This window comes from Meles meles, chromosome 10 (assembly GCF_922984935.1).
Source record: "Meles meles chromosome 10, mMelMel3.1 paternal haplotype, whole genome shotgun sequence".
In the NCBI taxonomy this organism is placed as follows: Eukaryota; Metazoa; Chordata; class Mammalia; order Carnivora; family Mustelidae; genus Meles; species Meles meles.
The window spans coordinates 72,670,210-72,686,444 of record NC_060075.1 but is presented as its reverse complement, the minus strand read 5'-3'; the positions used below and the strand labels follow the sequence as shown (position 1 = coordinate 72,686,444).

At 35.3% G+C, this 16,235-nt stretch overlaps 1 protein-coding gene across 3 annotated transcripts in view; it reads left to right on the top strand.

The window, feature by feature from the left end:
• The window catches only part of ANKIB1 (ankyrin repeat and IBR domain containing 1), a 154,175-nt gene that overhangs the window by 92,909 nt on the left and 45,031 nt on the right, over positions 1 to 16,235 (top strand). For all 3 annotated transcript variants that reach the window (XM_046021413.1, XM_046021411.1, XM_046021412.1), the window contains 5 exons: positions 455 to 572; positions 7,345 to 7,553; positions 9,051 to 9,139; positions 14,162 to 14,306; positions 15,937 to 16,103. In XM_046021413.1, coding sequence (XP_045877369.1) covers positions 455 to 572; positions 7,345 to 7,553; positions 9,051 to 9,139; positions 14,162 to 14,306; positions 15,937 to 16,103 — 728 coding nt within the window. The remainder of the gene's footprint in view (positions 1 to 454; positions 573 to 7,344; positions 7,554 to 9,050; positions 9,140 to 14,161; positions 14,307 to 15,936; positions 16,104 to 16,235) is intronic.

The window sequence follows — 16,235 nt, the reverse complement described above, 5'->3', positions numbered from 1 at the left end:
GGAGAGAGTTAACAAGTAGGCAGAGAAGCAGGCAGAGAGAGGGGGAAGCAGGCTCCCGGCTAAGCAGAGAGCCTGATGTGGGACTCGATCCCAGGATCCTGAGATATTGACCTAGGCGGAGGCAGAGGCTTAACCCACTGAGCCACTCAGGTGCCCCTGGATTACCCAAATTTTTAAAAATTGTAAAGTAAGATCGTCTATATAGTATGGTGCCTTTATTTTAGAATAAGAAGATTGCATGAGCCTTGGCATCCCACTTTCTAGCTTGTATAAGATTTGTGAAACAGTAGTTTGAGATGCTTGATGATGGAGTGCACAGAGCCTTTTTAACTTCAGTAATCAAACTGAAACAGGAAGATTGAATTAAATGATTATCACATATATTTGTTTATAGGCATTTAGGATTTCCTAAGAGTATAACAGCCAATTTAACTTGATTTTCTTCTTTTCAAAGCCATATGAAGGATTACGGCCTCAGGATCTTCGTAGATTGAAAGATATGCTTATTGTGGAGACAGCAGACATGCTTCAGGCTCCACTGTTTACTGCCGAAGCTTTACTTCGAGCTCATGGTAATGAAAAATGTCTTGTGCTTCTGTACATAAATGCCTTTTGAAACTTCTCAGAGTTAAAATACAACTATTTTACTATATCAGTATAAAACAAAATGGTTTGTTAAACAAGCCTAAGTTGTTTTTTGTGTAGTGGTTACTGTAGTACCCAGCATACTTAGAACATTCCGTATTTTGGAGTACAAACTGGCTATAAATCATAGAGGAGAAATGGGAAGTTTGTGTTTAAAAACCAGGCTAACTAAATCAGCTTATGGATTGTCTAATTTTAGAAATGTGCCTTATTTGAGCAGGGTTGAAAGTTGGAATCCATAGTCCTAGTCCTAGTTTTAACATTAATTTTTACTAAAGTCAGTTAAATACCTAACAATTGTAGTATTAGTACTGTCAGTTACATTTATTTTATATAAAAGCTGTTTCTTACCGAAAGAGAAATTATGGAGTCGACACAAGAATATCCAACCCTTTTTAAGTTTGTTTGTTTTGTTTTAGGGTTTTTTTGTTGTTGCTTTTTAAAGGACATTACCAACTTTACTCAGGAAAAGTACTCAGTTTTAAGTTCTCTGTGATACTTAAGGCAGCCATTCTGATTGTTGTCACATGCTGAGTTGGACCCTGTCATTGCACAGTTTATATTTGATATTTTGGTTGGCTTCAAAGATACTTTTTTTCTGATTTAAAAATTATTTTTAAAAAGAGAAAGGTGAATGGCTCTTCTGCCCGGCTTACCGGTCTGTTTAAACTATAAATCTGTATCATCAAAACCAAAATAGAATGTCAATTTCCAAAATTTTTTATGTAACTTTTTGATCAGATGAAAATTTAAAATTCTGTATTTCATCGTCCTTTGGTCATCACTGTGAATAATTTGATATATAACTTTCCAGAAGCCCTACGTTCAATATTGATATTTCCTAGGGTTCTGTACTTGAGATTATTCCCACTTTATATACCAGTGGCTTGTAGATTTTAGTATAAATGAGGATTACCTGAGAAACTAAAGAGATTCCTAGACTATTTTCAAGTCTAAGTCATTAGGTGAGGGTGAGGCTTAAAAATACATGTTGTAAAGATGCCTCCCAAGTGGACCAGTCTTGGAGGAACATTACTATAGACATTTATCTAACAAAACTGAAGGTTTCAAAAACCACCCAAATAATAAAGAGTATATCTACAACCTGCTTTTAATAAAGTATTTGAGGTTGGGTTTCTAAATGTCTAACATTTTTTTTTCTTCAATCTAACGACGTCCACACCTAAACTCCTCTTTTCTCCCACTATCTTGATACACAAGCGTCACATTCATCAAATTACCCTGCCAGAAACGTGAAAGTCGTACTTTACTCCTCCAAGCCTGTTACATTTGGCCACAGTCTCATCATTTCTCTTCTTAAGTGTCTCTCATCTTCCCTTCTCCCCACCCCCCCACTCCCTCTCTAGCTCTTTCCATTCCCATTGCCACTGACTTAAATTCAGGCTGTCATTAGTTTCCATCTAAATCATAGTCTCCTGAGTCCTGGTCTCCAGTGTTGTCATTCTTCTTTCATCCTATTAATTTTTCATATTGCCATTAGATTGTTCTTTTAAAATGCACATTTGAGCATGTCACTCCCTTGCTGAAAAGTTCTTCACTAGCTCTCCACGGACTTAAAACCATCCAAACCCTTTAGTAGAGCTTCATGACCCAGATTTGTTTACCTGGTCTATCATCTCCCCATTTCTCTACTTACCCACTCTTGCTTTTCCTTAGTAACCATGTCTTCCAGGAAACCTTTCTGCTTATGTGTTCCCAAATCTGCACCAAGACCTTCCTGTCTATTCCTACTACATCCTGTGTCATACAGTTGAAGTACAGTTTTATAGTAATCTCTTCATTTGCTTTTCTTCTAGATTAACCTGCAAGCTCTTAGAGGGTAGCTTTTAATGTTTTTTGTTTCCATAGTACCTGACATAGACTAAGCTCTCAGAAAATGGTTATAGAATGAATAATATATAATAAATAATATACCTGAAGTGTTATTTATATATATGTTACTCCCGTACATATTCCATTGTCCAGAATTCAGTCACTTGGCTACAAGCAAGAGTTCTACACTGGAGCATTTTTTTGTGTATTTATAACCATTTCTGCCACAGGTATCTGCAGTCACCTAGATAATGTATCATAACTCTGAGTTACAATTATAGAGAATCTAAGTTAAGTAGAGTATCATGGCTCAGGTTACAGTATATAGAGAATCAAAGCCTAACTTTACGAAAACTTTTTAAAAGGAACATTTTTATCTCTCTTTGTTTACATTGTGTCATCAAGTATTATTAAATGATCAACTCCAGGGTCACCTGGGTGACTCAGTTTGTTAAGTGTCCAACTCTTGATGTCAGCTCAGGTATGATCTCAGGGTTGTAAGATTGAGCCCCACTTCAAGCTCCATGCTGAACATGGAGCCTGCTTAAGATTAATTCTCTCTCTCTCTCTGCCCCTCCCCCCCGAAAAATGATCAACTCCATTTTTACCCCATTGATATTTTCCTAAGTTACTTCTTTTACATAATAAGGTTCAGTTCTAATAAGGTGACAATCAAATTGAATTTTCTTACTTGGTGTTATTTATTCTGTGATAAGTTTTTTGATAATAGTTCTATATTTCATTTCCCTGTTTAGGCATAAAATAGAGACTAGCAGGTTTTCAAATGGACATCTCTTCTATTATTGTTTGTGTAATACCAGTAACAGTGACATTTGATAATCAAATAAGATTTACAGAGGTAACTGATGTTAGTGAATAAAATAGTACACAGAACTATAATTTATAATAATTGCTCTCGGAGTCAGGATAGCCTCTGTTTCAGAGCTATTGAACTGAAGATTCACTCAGCTTTACACAGGAAAGTAGATTTGAGTATTATATTATCTGTTGTCAAATTTAGTCCCAAGGTAATGAAGTTGATCTAGATTAAGCAGAAGACAGAAATGTTTAGCAGTATTTACTATGCAGTAATTGAATTTTGAGGAAGACTCTGTTAGGAATACAGAGGTCATTCTCTGAGTATTTCCTCAGTAATACAAGTAACATATAATTGAATGCTACCTAATAAGAAAATAAGTAAAACTTAAAATATACAAGATGAAGGGCAATTTGCTTATGGTTAGAATTAACTTATATTGAAGTTTTTTTTTTCAGTATTTAAATTTATTTATTTTTTCAGCGTAACAGTATTCATTGTTTTTGCACAACACCCAGTGCTCCATGCAATACGTGCCCTCCCTATTACCCACCACCTGTTCCCCCAACCTCCCACCCCCGACCCTTCAAAACCCTCAGGTTGTTTTTCAGAGTCCATAGTCTCTTATGGTTCGCCTCCCCTTCCAATTTTTTTTTTTTATAAACATATAATGTATTTTTATCCCCAGGGGTACAGGTCTGTGAATCGCCAGATTTACACACTTCACAGCACTCACGATAGCACATACCCTCCCCACTGTCCATAACCCCCTCCCCCTCTCCCAATCCCACCTCCCCCCAGCAACCCCCAGTTTGTTTTGTGAGATTAAGAGTCATTTATGGTTTGTCTCCCTCCCAATCCCATCTTGTTTCACTTATTCTTCTCCTATCCCCCTAACCCCCCATGTTGCATCTCCATGTCCTCATATCAGGGAGATCATATGATAGTTGTATTTTTTAAGCTCCTTTGAAGACTCATCATCTTCTCTAGGCAACAAAGCATCAGTGGCCTGCATCTTCTCACTCTCCTCTCTTCCTAGGAAATGACACCTTCTTTGAAGTTTTCTGTAGGTGTAGATTTCTCCCTCTGGACTAGACCTCTTTTCTTAGCTATACAGCCTTGAATATAGCTACCTATTTTAAAGCATCTCTAGGATATCTCAAAAGCACCTTAAACTCATCATGTCTGAAACTAAAATCATGCTCTTCCACCTGTATCTGATTGTCTGGTATTCCTCAGTTACATAGATGGCACCAACCAACAAATAGGTAAACCTGGGACACCAACTTTGATATATCCTATCCTTCAGACTCTGTGTTTTATTGTCACCAAATTGTCACTTTCACCTTCCATGTGTTAAACTCCTCTCTTTCTCTTTATGTCCTCTACAACCACCCACCTAGCTCTAGCTTCCATCGTCTCTCACTTATACTGTCCATTACTGTCCTCTTTGGACTGTCTTCCCTCTATTCCTGCCCTGTCCAGTTTCTTTGTTTGTTGTAGCTGGAATTGTCTTTTCAAATCTGATTGTGACAATCTGTCCTTCCTTACCCCAAGCTCAGCTTCTCAGTGACTTCACATCACTCTTGAACTCATGATGAAAAGTGTTATTAAAAATTCTTGCCTGATCTAGTCCCTGACTCTCTTCTCAGCCTCATCTCATACAGTGCCCTCCCTCTGCTCCTCATGCTACAGTTTCATTGAACTTTTTTAATTTCACAAGGATGCCATCTTCCCTCCTACCACATGGACTTTGAACATGCTGTGAACCACCGTCTAGAATGTCTTCCCCCCCTCCCTTTTACTACTTAACTCCCACTCTTCTTTCAGTTGTCCGCTTCAGTTGTCCTACTTCCCCAGAGTCACCTTCTCTGAGTGGTATTCTCTACCTGTCCTTCATGTGGGCACTCTGACAGTGATGATTCTTTTACTTAATGTCTTTCTTCTTGCTAGACTGTAAGTTTCATGAAGGCAGGAATCCTGCCTGATTTTTCCTCCCTTTGTATCCCTACTGCCCGACACAGTGCATGGCACATAAAAGACATTCAGTAATTATTTGCTAAGTGAATGATGTGATAGAATCCAAGCAGAAGTTGTGCTAAAAAATATTTATAATAAATAAGACTAAAATTTAGCATATTTAACATCTGTTTATAGAAATTATAGTACTACTTTTTTCCTTTATTAAAAAGTGACATAATGGATACTTTTGAAAAATAATCTTACTGTTCTAAGAAAAGTAATTTTAACTTTTTAAGTAAGTAATGACCTGTCAAAACACTAACATCCATGTAGCAACATTTCCTGGAAGGCACCCATGCAGTTTTTTTTTCCCTTGTCAGATTTTTCTTCCTCTTTGTGATCTGACAGACCCCTTTTCCAGTCTTATTTTCCATCTTTTCAAATGACAATGTAGTATGCTATTATTTTACAGAAGTGCTCACATCTCTTCATTATACTTCTGTTCCCTGCTCATATAGTTTACACAGCTGGAAATACACTTGATGTATCTGTATTGCAGCTCTAAATCATAATTACCCTGCTAAACCACCAAATACACTGATTTAATATGGTTGAGAAAAGCCTTGCTTAGAACATTTCCATAGCTGTTTGTATTAGAGCTATAAAATTGTATAGAATGGCCTATGTTGAATAGTTGACTGTATACTACTCTTGACACCATATTTCATTGTGCTACAGTGGAAAGAAAACAGGTTTAGAATCGCAGAAATTGGTTTCAAATCCCTCTCTATCTGTGTGAGCCTAGCAAGGTTATATCACGTCTCTGAGTCCTCATTTCTTCACCTAAATAATGATTGAGATGTTTGGGGGGAATAATTTGTGTAAAACAACAAAATAATTAGATTTATTTATTTTTTATTTTTAATGGGTTAGGTTTTTATGGCTCTGAACGTTATAACAACATGATTCACTGGACTTTAAAAAAGTGTCCATAGTAGGAAGAGCATCTTTTTTAGTTAAGTCAGATGTGAACTCAATACAGAATGTATACCTAATGCACTAAAACTTTACAACCATAATCCCTTCAGAAGTTTCTTCTGCTTTCAAGCTGTTTATCAAATTATTTTTTTGGACTTGTTGGCATTTTGACGTGTTTTACAACTTGACACCAGTGAAACCAATTGCAAATTGTACATATTTTTCTTGAAAAGAGTAAAATGGCTAAGTCAAATCTATGCCATGAAAAATTTAGTAACTTCCAGAAGTGATGTGCGAGGAACCTCTTTTGTATAAATCTTTTTTTTTTTTTCAAGATTTTATTTACTTATTTGACAGACAGAGATCACAAGTAGGCAGAGGCAGGCAGAGAGAGAGAGAGAGGAGGAAACAGGCTCTCCACTGAGCAGAGAGCCCAATGCGGGGCTCGATCCCAGGACCATGAAATCATGACCTCAGCCGAAGGCAGAGGCTTTAACCCACTGACCCACCCAGGTGCCCCGTTTATAGAAATCTTTTTTTTTTTTTAAGATCTTATTTATTTATTTGACAGACACAAGTAGGCAGAGGGGCAGGCATTGAGAGAGAGAGAGGAGGAGGAAACCTCTTTGATTATTAGTAGAAATAACTAGAAATTTTGACAGTATTGTTAGATATTGACATAGTTGTAAGCCACAGTAAATTCCATTTAAAAATATTTGGGGTTTGGGGCACCTGGGTAACTCAGTCAGTTAAGCATCCAACTCTTGATCTCAGGTAAGGTCTCAACCTCAGCGTCATGAGTTCAAGGCATATGTTAGGTGCCACACTGGGCATAAAGCCTACTTTAAGTAAATAAATAAAAATAAATAAAAAATAAATATATATTTACTTATTGATTAGTAAATATAATATACCTGGATATTCATTTGTAATTAATTTGATATAAATAATTTTCCTTCCTTTAGATGGCCTATATCTCTTTAATTTATCCTCACTTTATTTTGTTATTTTTGTTATTTTGTTTATTTTGTTATTTTGTCATTATGAAATTCTTAAAACATCACCATATTTCCAATTTTTGAGAGATATCTATTCCATTCTTCTCAAAGACTGGGACAGGGAGAAATTACTTGAAGCTTGGATGTCCAACCCAGAGAACTGCTGCCAACGATCAGGTGTTCAGATGCCAACTCCACCACCAAGTGGATATAATGCCTGGGACACACTTCCTTCCCCAAGAACTCCAAGGACTACACGTTCTTCTGTCACCTCTCCAGATGAAATAAGCTTATCTCCTGGAGATTTGGACACCAGTTTGGTATGGTTCAGTATTCAATGTACTTCCCATAGATTTGTGCTTAGTCTTTTCTCTTTTAAATTATTTAATATTGTTTCATGGAAGGGGTGCCTGGGTGGCTCAGTCAGTTAAGCAGCCAACTCTTAGTTTTTGCTCAGGTTACAATCTCAGGACTGAGATTGATCCCCATGTCCCCCATGTCTGGTTCCATGCTGGGCTTGGAGCCTGCTTAAGATTCTCTCCCTCTCCCTTCCCTCTGCCCCTCCCCCTATCCCTATGCTTTCATTGGGATAATGAAAGCATATCTCTCTCTCTTCCTCTATCTCAATATGGGGGGGGGGGAGATATATATATATATACATATATATTCATTCCCACCCCACCATGAACCTCTTGCATATTCTTGTAATTGAATCCTGTACCCTTCTTTAAGGGTTCAATTATTTCACCCTTTGGTAAATATTATTACAGAATATTTTTATTATCTCTGAATTACAGATCAAAAAACAAAAGGTTTTCTTTTCTCATTTCAAAAAAGTAAACATAAAAGAGTCTGAGAAAGCCATCTACTACATTTACACTTAAAATCTCTAGGTGCTTAAAGTTTTAAACATACCATACTGAAATATTAAAAGTTGAGTTTGTGATAGGCACTTTAAATTTAAAAAATGAAAAAAAAATTATATTTTCTTGAAAACACTTCTAATATATTGATAATTATGTATTTGTTTCAGTAAAGCTTTGCAGTGTATCATCTAGATACATTTCGATAATGTTTGCTTTTTATTGAGAAACAGTATTGCCATTGTCTATATTTTTAATTGGAATAAAAATTGGTATACTGTTATAGGAAATTTTAACATTTCTTTAATGGTTCGTCCCCTCAAAATATGTGATAAAAATGAAAGCATTCTGGGTTTTATCTAGGCCTTCTTGGAAAATAAAATCCTACTTCTATTATTTGCTTCTGTAACATTGGAATGTTTGCTTCTAATAAGTCATTGTTTAGGAGATACATAGTTTTGTAACAGGGTTCCTTGGGTAGAAATCCTTAAATTCCTACTCTGAATATCTGGAGTTTTTATCTTGAAAACACAACGTTGTTCTGTTTTTGTAGATTTTCTAGGATGAGAATAGGCAAAAGGACATGATATTGAAGTGGTTATTTTGCAGTGAACAATTTGATCTTGACCTGAATAGGTTGTAATGGTTTGTTTCTTGTACTTTTTTTTTTCCCAAATGCATAGTTGCTGATTAATACATAAATTTGAAATTTAAGAGTTTGACTTGTGCATTAAACATTTAAGTCCCTTAATAGTTTATAATGAAGTAGGCATAGTATTTGTTATTCAATCAGAAATAGGTACACTAACTTTAACTTCCCTTACAACTTTGAAACACTTAACTTTATAGTTACTGTGGTAGTATTTTTACCTTAAACCAGTGAGAATAAATAAATATATCATTCTCTGTCCAAAGTATGACTTCATTTAAATCATTGCTCTTCTTCATTTCCAGTGTGACATTTGTATGTGCAGTATTTCTGTATTTGAAGACCCAGTGGATATGCCCTGTGGACATGACTTTTGTAGAGGTTGTTGGGAGTCGTGAGTATATGTACAGCTTAGTATTTCTTACTGCATGCTAGCACTCTGATTTGGTAATAAAATTGCCTGCTTTAGATATTTAATGATATGGATTCTTCATACTGGTTTCAGAGTTGCACTGAAATATACTGCACTGATAAGGAAGAATTTTTTTTCTCATTTTTACGTCTTCACATTTATTCAGTAAAATTTAATTTCATAATTAATATTCTTTAGCTTAATGGAAGGTACTTTTGGAACAAAGCAGGTATATGGAAGTAAGTTTTCTTAGTATTTAATTTACATTACATTTAATGTAATGTACATGTAAGCCTATACCTAAGTATCAAGAATAAGGGTTTTTTTTATATTCTAAGAATTTGAAAGCATTTGTTTTATGCTTTCTCTAAATTTTTTGTAACAAGCAAATAAATAGCCTTTGAAATCTATAAGAATATGTGTGTTTAAAATTCCTTCTCAATCAGTTCAAAGGATGATGTCTCTTCTAGACATGGTTGAGTGCAAATGAGAAATTTATTTTGTTGCTCATGTTTGTCTCTAGTGTCCTTCCCATTATTTTGCCAAGATTTATAGTCTCATACCATCTATTAACTTTGCTGTAATATTGCACTTTTCAAGAGGGGTTTACAAATAAAACAAAGGAGAAGTTCTATGTAATTAATGAGCGATACAGTATCATGTTATCTCTGGAGCACATAAATCTACTAACTAATGACCTAAGCAAAGCATGTCATTAGTAATTAAGGAAATCTGGTTTCAAACTATTCTTTTTCATGGAGTACCAGGTACCAAGTGTAGGGACCTGGGGAATACCGTGTTGGGTGAGAGAACAAGAACCTGAGCAAATTTTCTGTTGTCGTAAACATATAATAACTGACATATAATAAACTACATATTTGAAATAAATAATAAGCCTTGACATACGTACACACCCAAGAAACAGTACCACAATCAAAATAGTGTATATATCCATTATCCCAAAGTTTCCTTATTTCTCCTTAAAATCCTTCCCACACTTCTCTGTCTGCCTCCCTCACCCTCCCACTCTCCTCCCTCCAATTTTTTAGACACCCACTCATCTTTCATCATTCTGGTTCATTTTGAGTATGTTTTCTTTGTTTCCTAAACCAGGAAATAGGGGAAGATTTCATTTGGAGGGGACAAATATTACTGCTTCTTAAAAAATCAGAATAAATGAGAGTATCTGGTCATTCTTTTTAAAACATAGACTAGACTTTACTCTGAATCTAATTAGATAAGATCATACCTGTACAGCTGATACAGGTAAACTGATTGCCAAGGGTCAGATTTATAATCCAAAGCAAACTGACCTAGTTGTAGGTGCAGAAAATGTTCCACAGATACAGTATTTTATTTAGCTTAAAATTGTTAACTCTGTTGTATTAGGGAGTATTTTCTGGGTTCTACCAACTTTGCTACTGTTGACGATGGTTTCTTTGTGAAAATTGAGCCTCCCTAAGGGATTTACTTGAAGTTTTTTGAACTTCCATTTACCTCCCTCACCAAACTTATGTCCCAGGAACCATCTCCCATACTTATCACAGGCTAGCCATGAGAAGTTTATGGTAAGATTTAAATTTGAAAGCTCTAATGATTATTTTCTGTATTACTTTATCAACCTACCTAGGATTCCCCTTTCATCATCCTGCTAGTAGTTCTTGTCAAATCAGGCAGCAGGAAAACAAATTCCAGGTTGGGTGATTTATACATTGATAAAACCATTTTTAAATTAATTGCAGTGCTTTCATAGGCATATGGAAAAGAAACTTACTTGTTTAAGAAGCAGGAAAAAAATTTTAAAGGTCCTTAGATAGTTCAGAAACTCTCAATTTACTCTTCCCTACTCCATAATGTCATCAATCCAGCCAGATGCTTTGAAGCGTCTACTCCAAGCGCTTAAATGAAACGGAAATTACTGTTTTCTACTCAGCCTAGATTATCCTTCCTGCTACTTTATCCTTCCTGCTACTTATTAGTTGTTGATTTAGGTAAATGGTGACCTTCCTGTGCCTCAATTTCCTTATCTCTAAAATGGTGATAATAGTAAGTACATCATAGAGTTATTGTGAGTTTACTGCTAAATGGCTTAATATATGAAAAATGCTTAAAACGAACAGGGCCTGGCACATAGTTACTACTCAATAAATGGTAGTTATTATCCTCTTTCTAAGGATAACTGACCTTACAAGATAAAAACATAGGTAAAGTCTGCCCTAGATTTCTGCCAACTTTTTTCCTTGATATGATAAGCTCACTTAATTAATTTTCCAAAAAAGTCTACTATAAACCCAAGTTCAGGAAATCATTATTTGTGGTTACTGTTTCAAATCAAAATAGTTTTCAATGATAAATGCAAGTAGGTCTACTTGTAGCTTGAACAATTTCCTAAGTGCTTTTTCTTGAGACAGCCACCATGCTTTGTTTGGTATGCAGCAGCAGAAGTTCATTATGTTTACTTCCCATTTCTTTTCACAGAATGCCCAAAAGATGTGTACTTGGGAGTTAAGATTTAATAAAGTAAATAATCAATAAAATGTATTAGTAATTAACCAATAATTCATCATTTGTATTATTCTATCAAGGGTATTCTTAAATGAAACTGGCTTTTTTTTTTTTTTTTTTTTCACTGCAAGTGCAAACTAGTGAAGAATATATATAGTTTTAACACCATTGCCATGATTCATGCTAAGGTACTAGCAGGTTTTTATTTATTTATTTATTTACTTCTTTAAAAAATAAAGCAGTTTTAATACCATTATGAAAATAGTTTTGACCTCATAAACCCCCTCAACAGTCTCAGGTCCACAGATCATACTGTGAGAACTCCTGCTCTGTAGTATTTCCCCTGAACACTTTATCCATCTTTATTTCTGCCAAGTTGTTTTTCTTGATACAGAGTAATGCAGGTGATTTTTACTGGTAACTAAGGTACAGAATGCCCTTCTGTTGGGATATGTCAGAGTTTTGTGAAGTGTGTGTGGTTTTTGAATCATACTGAAAAATAGAGGGTAGGGTTTTAAACATGTTGAATTTTAAATGCACATGAGACATTTAAACAAAAGTACTATGTGTGGTCAAGATCTGTATCTAAGGAGGGAGATCTGGGCTTTAAATTTCAGAGTGATTAACATATAGGTGGTAGTTTAACTTGGGAGTATTTAGATCACCCAGGAAGATTGAATGAAATGAGAAGGGAAGAGTTTTGGCATGAAAACCCTAGAGAACAGTAAAACGTATGTGATCAGGAGAGTAAAAAGCACTAGTGAAAAAGATGAGTAAGGAACAACCAAAGGTAAAAAGAATGCCAGGGGGAAAAATAAGTCCTAGAAGCCAGAGAAAAGAAAGAATCTGAAAGAAAGAACTATTTATCAGTGTCTGATGCTCCAGAGAAGTCAGGCCAGATTAAAAACTGAGATGTCTCGAATCCTTGAGCTAATAGGTAGTCTTAATGGTCTGTTGAGAGCTGGCCATTCAGATTAGAGGTGATAAAAGCCAAAGTGTTGCTGGTTGAGAAGTGAATGGGATAGAGTTGAGGAATGACAAATCATTAAACTATTTCGTCAAGAAACTGATGGGAAAGGAAAGTGGAGCTAAAAAGATCATTTAGTTGAGCAATGTTTGAGCGTAGGAAAAAACTTGAGCGTATTCATTGTGCCGAAGACCCATGAGGGAGACAGAAAGACAGAGACAGAGAGAGAGGATAGGTTTCTGGAATGTGCAAATTCTGGAGCTGTCTGGAGTATTTACAGATTAGCTTGGGGGGTATAGGAGGAAGCCCTCTTTCACTGAAGTGAATAGTGAGAGGAAGGCAAAGATAGCTAAGGATATGGGGTAGGTTCAGGGTGTGGTAGGGAGGATATTAGAGAGAGCTCTGTTTTCTTTGAAGTGACAAGATGATACTGTGGGAGAAGGTGGAAATGGACCAGAGAGAGCAGATCTGATGAAGTCTCAATGAGTTTTGTTTTTTGTGTTTTTTTTGAGTAAAGTTGAATTAAGACACTGAGAGAACCAAAGGGAAAATACTGCAGGCAGAATAGTCAAACTGTTGACAGTGATCACTAGAGAATGGTGACTTAGTTCCCTGGTTTTCCATATATTTCCTCTAGGTTTAAGTGTTAAATCACACTTCAAAAGCCAATTTGTTTCTTGTTTTTCTATAGGGAATATTAATAATAATAAAAATAAAACCCTTGCTAAAATTTATAAATTCTTATTCTATGCCAGGCACCCAGCAGATACTCACACATTATATCATTTAATCTGTGTAACAACCCTCAAGAAGTGCTTATTATTACCTCCATTTTACAGATAATGAAACTGAGGGACAGAAAAGATACATAAATTGTTGAAGATCATATGACTTGTTAATAGCAGACCTGGAATTCTCTAACTCAAAACCCTGCTCCTTAACTACTTGATTCACCTTAGGCTAGATTCCTGCCACTCTCTAGGATAACTTTTCCCTGCCTCAACTAGTGCCTAGAGTAGGATATGCAACTTAATACTCATCTAAATGAAATATAAAGAGGTAGTCTTTTCTTCAAAAAGGTGTGCTATCTTCCAGTGCCACTCCCCGATCTCTTGCATTAGCCATGATTTGATTCTGTATAATTACTCCCTTTTTTTTTTTAAGGTATTGAATATCGAGAATTGAATATGACCTTCCTAAACCACTCATTTCTGGAACTTGGATACTGTTTCAGATTTTGAGAGAGGATAAAGTAAAAGAAAAACACTGTGAAAACGTATATAAAAAACATACATACAAGTATATATATTCATATATGTGTTTATAAGTGAATGAATGGTTGGGCAGGTAGTAAGTGTTCAATAAATAATGTTTTGAATTATATAAATCAGTACATTACAACTGATATTTCATCCTTTGTTCATTGGTATTATTTTACTTTAACAGAAAATTTAGCACAAAGAAAAAATTCATGGAATTTGCAAATAAATTATATTCTTCCCTTTTTTTCTATCAATTGATAATTTTAATAGGTTTTTGAATCTGAAAATTCAAGAGGGTGAAGCTCACAACATTTTCTGCCCTGCATATGATTGCTTCCAACTTGTGCCTGTGGATATCATAGAAAGTGTAGTTTCTAAGGAGATGGACAAACGATATCTACAGTTTGATATTAAGGTATGCTGCCAGTTATCCGATTTCATTTTCATTTTATGAAACCTGCATAACATTTTATTTAATTTTTTTGTTTTATTTTTAAAAACACATAAAATAATGGACTCTGATTTTGTCTCCCAGAAAAACTGCATGAAGGAATGGTGGCATTAATTAAAGTTTTAAGCAAAAGCATTTTTTTAAAAGATTTTATTTATTTGAGAGAGAAAGAGAGAACATGTTTGCAAGAGCAGGAGGAGGGGCAGAGGGAGAGGGAAAAGCAGATTCCCCACTGAGCAGGGACCCCAACACCATGACCCAAACCCAAGACATAGATACTTAACTGATTGAGCCAGTCAGGCGTCCCCCCTTTTTTCAAGAGTGATTTTATTTATTTATTTATTATTTGTTAGTTTTAGAGAATGTGTGCACATGTACATGTGAGTAGGGAGAGGGGCAGAGAAAGAGGGAGAGAGAATCCCAAGCAGGTTCCACACTCAGCACAGAGCCCAACATGGGGCTTGATCTCACAACTCTGAGATCATGACCTGAGCCAAAACCAAGATTTGGGCACTTAGAACTGACTGAGCTACCCATGCACCCTAAAGCATTATTTTATAGTTATGATAGATAAAAGTAAAAAATTGTAGTAGTAATTTACCAAACAACAAACAAACTCATTCAAACTGTTTACTCATTTGCCTGTGGGACTTTTGTAACTGATCAAGACAGTGTTCAGAGTAAATACTACGTATTTTTCAGTTTTCCAAAAGACATATTTTAGACTTCTAAATGTAAATATTCAGAAATAAAGATTATCAACTTGGAATGGGGTTTTTTCAAAGAATAGTTTCATACAATGAATTATAATGGTTTTTTTCCCTATATTTATTTTCATTTAAGAGTTGTCCAGAAGTATGCAAGTTACTTTCTTGTGTGGTCTAAAAATTATACTTTGGAGGTACCTGGGTGGCTCAGTCAGTTAAGTGTCCGACTCTTGATTTCAGCTCAGGTCATGATCTCCAGGTCATGGGATTGAGCCCCACGTCACGCTCTGTGCACAACGGGAAATCTGCTTAAGATTTTCTTTCTCCCTCTCTTTTGCCCCTCCTCCCGTATAGTCATGCACACTCGCTCTTTCTCTCTTAAAAAAGAAAAAAACTGTGCAAATTTTTTGTAATCTAAACCTATGACAAATGGACTTTTCAAAAAGATGTCCTGCTGTTTCATAACAAAGCATCATAATCTAGATTTTTATGTATTATTGGAGTATCATTTAGAAATTTACCGTACTAATACAACTAATACTCATATAATTATTTTCCATCAGAAAAGCAGCAGATTGTATGAGAAAACATTTTTAAATTATATATTTTCTGTGTGAATAATTGCATTTTTACTTGATCATCATCTACCTGGTTTTTAGATTAAAGAAAACATAAAAAGTCACATTGTTTCTAAGGTAATTGTGTCTTTTTTCCTTCTTACTAAGTTTCATACTTTTTGGTACTATTTTTAAGTATCTCTTGAAACTGATTACTCCTTGTTTTTTAGTTTCCCCTTTTTTCCCTCTAAAGTAAATTGTCATAAGATATGCTCTGAGAATTAAGAGTTAAAATATTTCTGTTGTGTTTTATTATTGCTGTTTCAACAGGCCTTCGTTGAAAATAATCCTGCCATTAAATGGTGTCCTACTCCAGGTTGTGAAAGAGCAGTCAGACTTACAAAACAAGGGTCAAATACATCTGGGTCTGATACACTCAGCTTTCCCTTGCTCAGAGCTCCTGCTGTGGACTGTGGAAAAGGACACCTCTTCTGCTGGTCAGTATAAGAGAAGTTGGAATCAGCCTAATCCCCTTTCTAACAGCTTTTAAAGAGACTTTTAAACAGAATTAGGTCTTTAGAGTGTAGTATATTTGATACCATTCTTATTAATTTAAAAAATGTGTGATA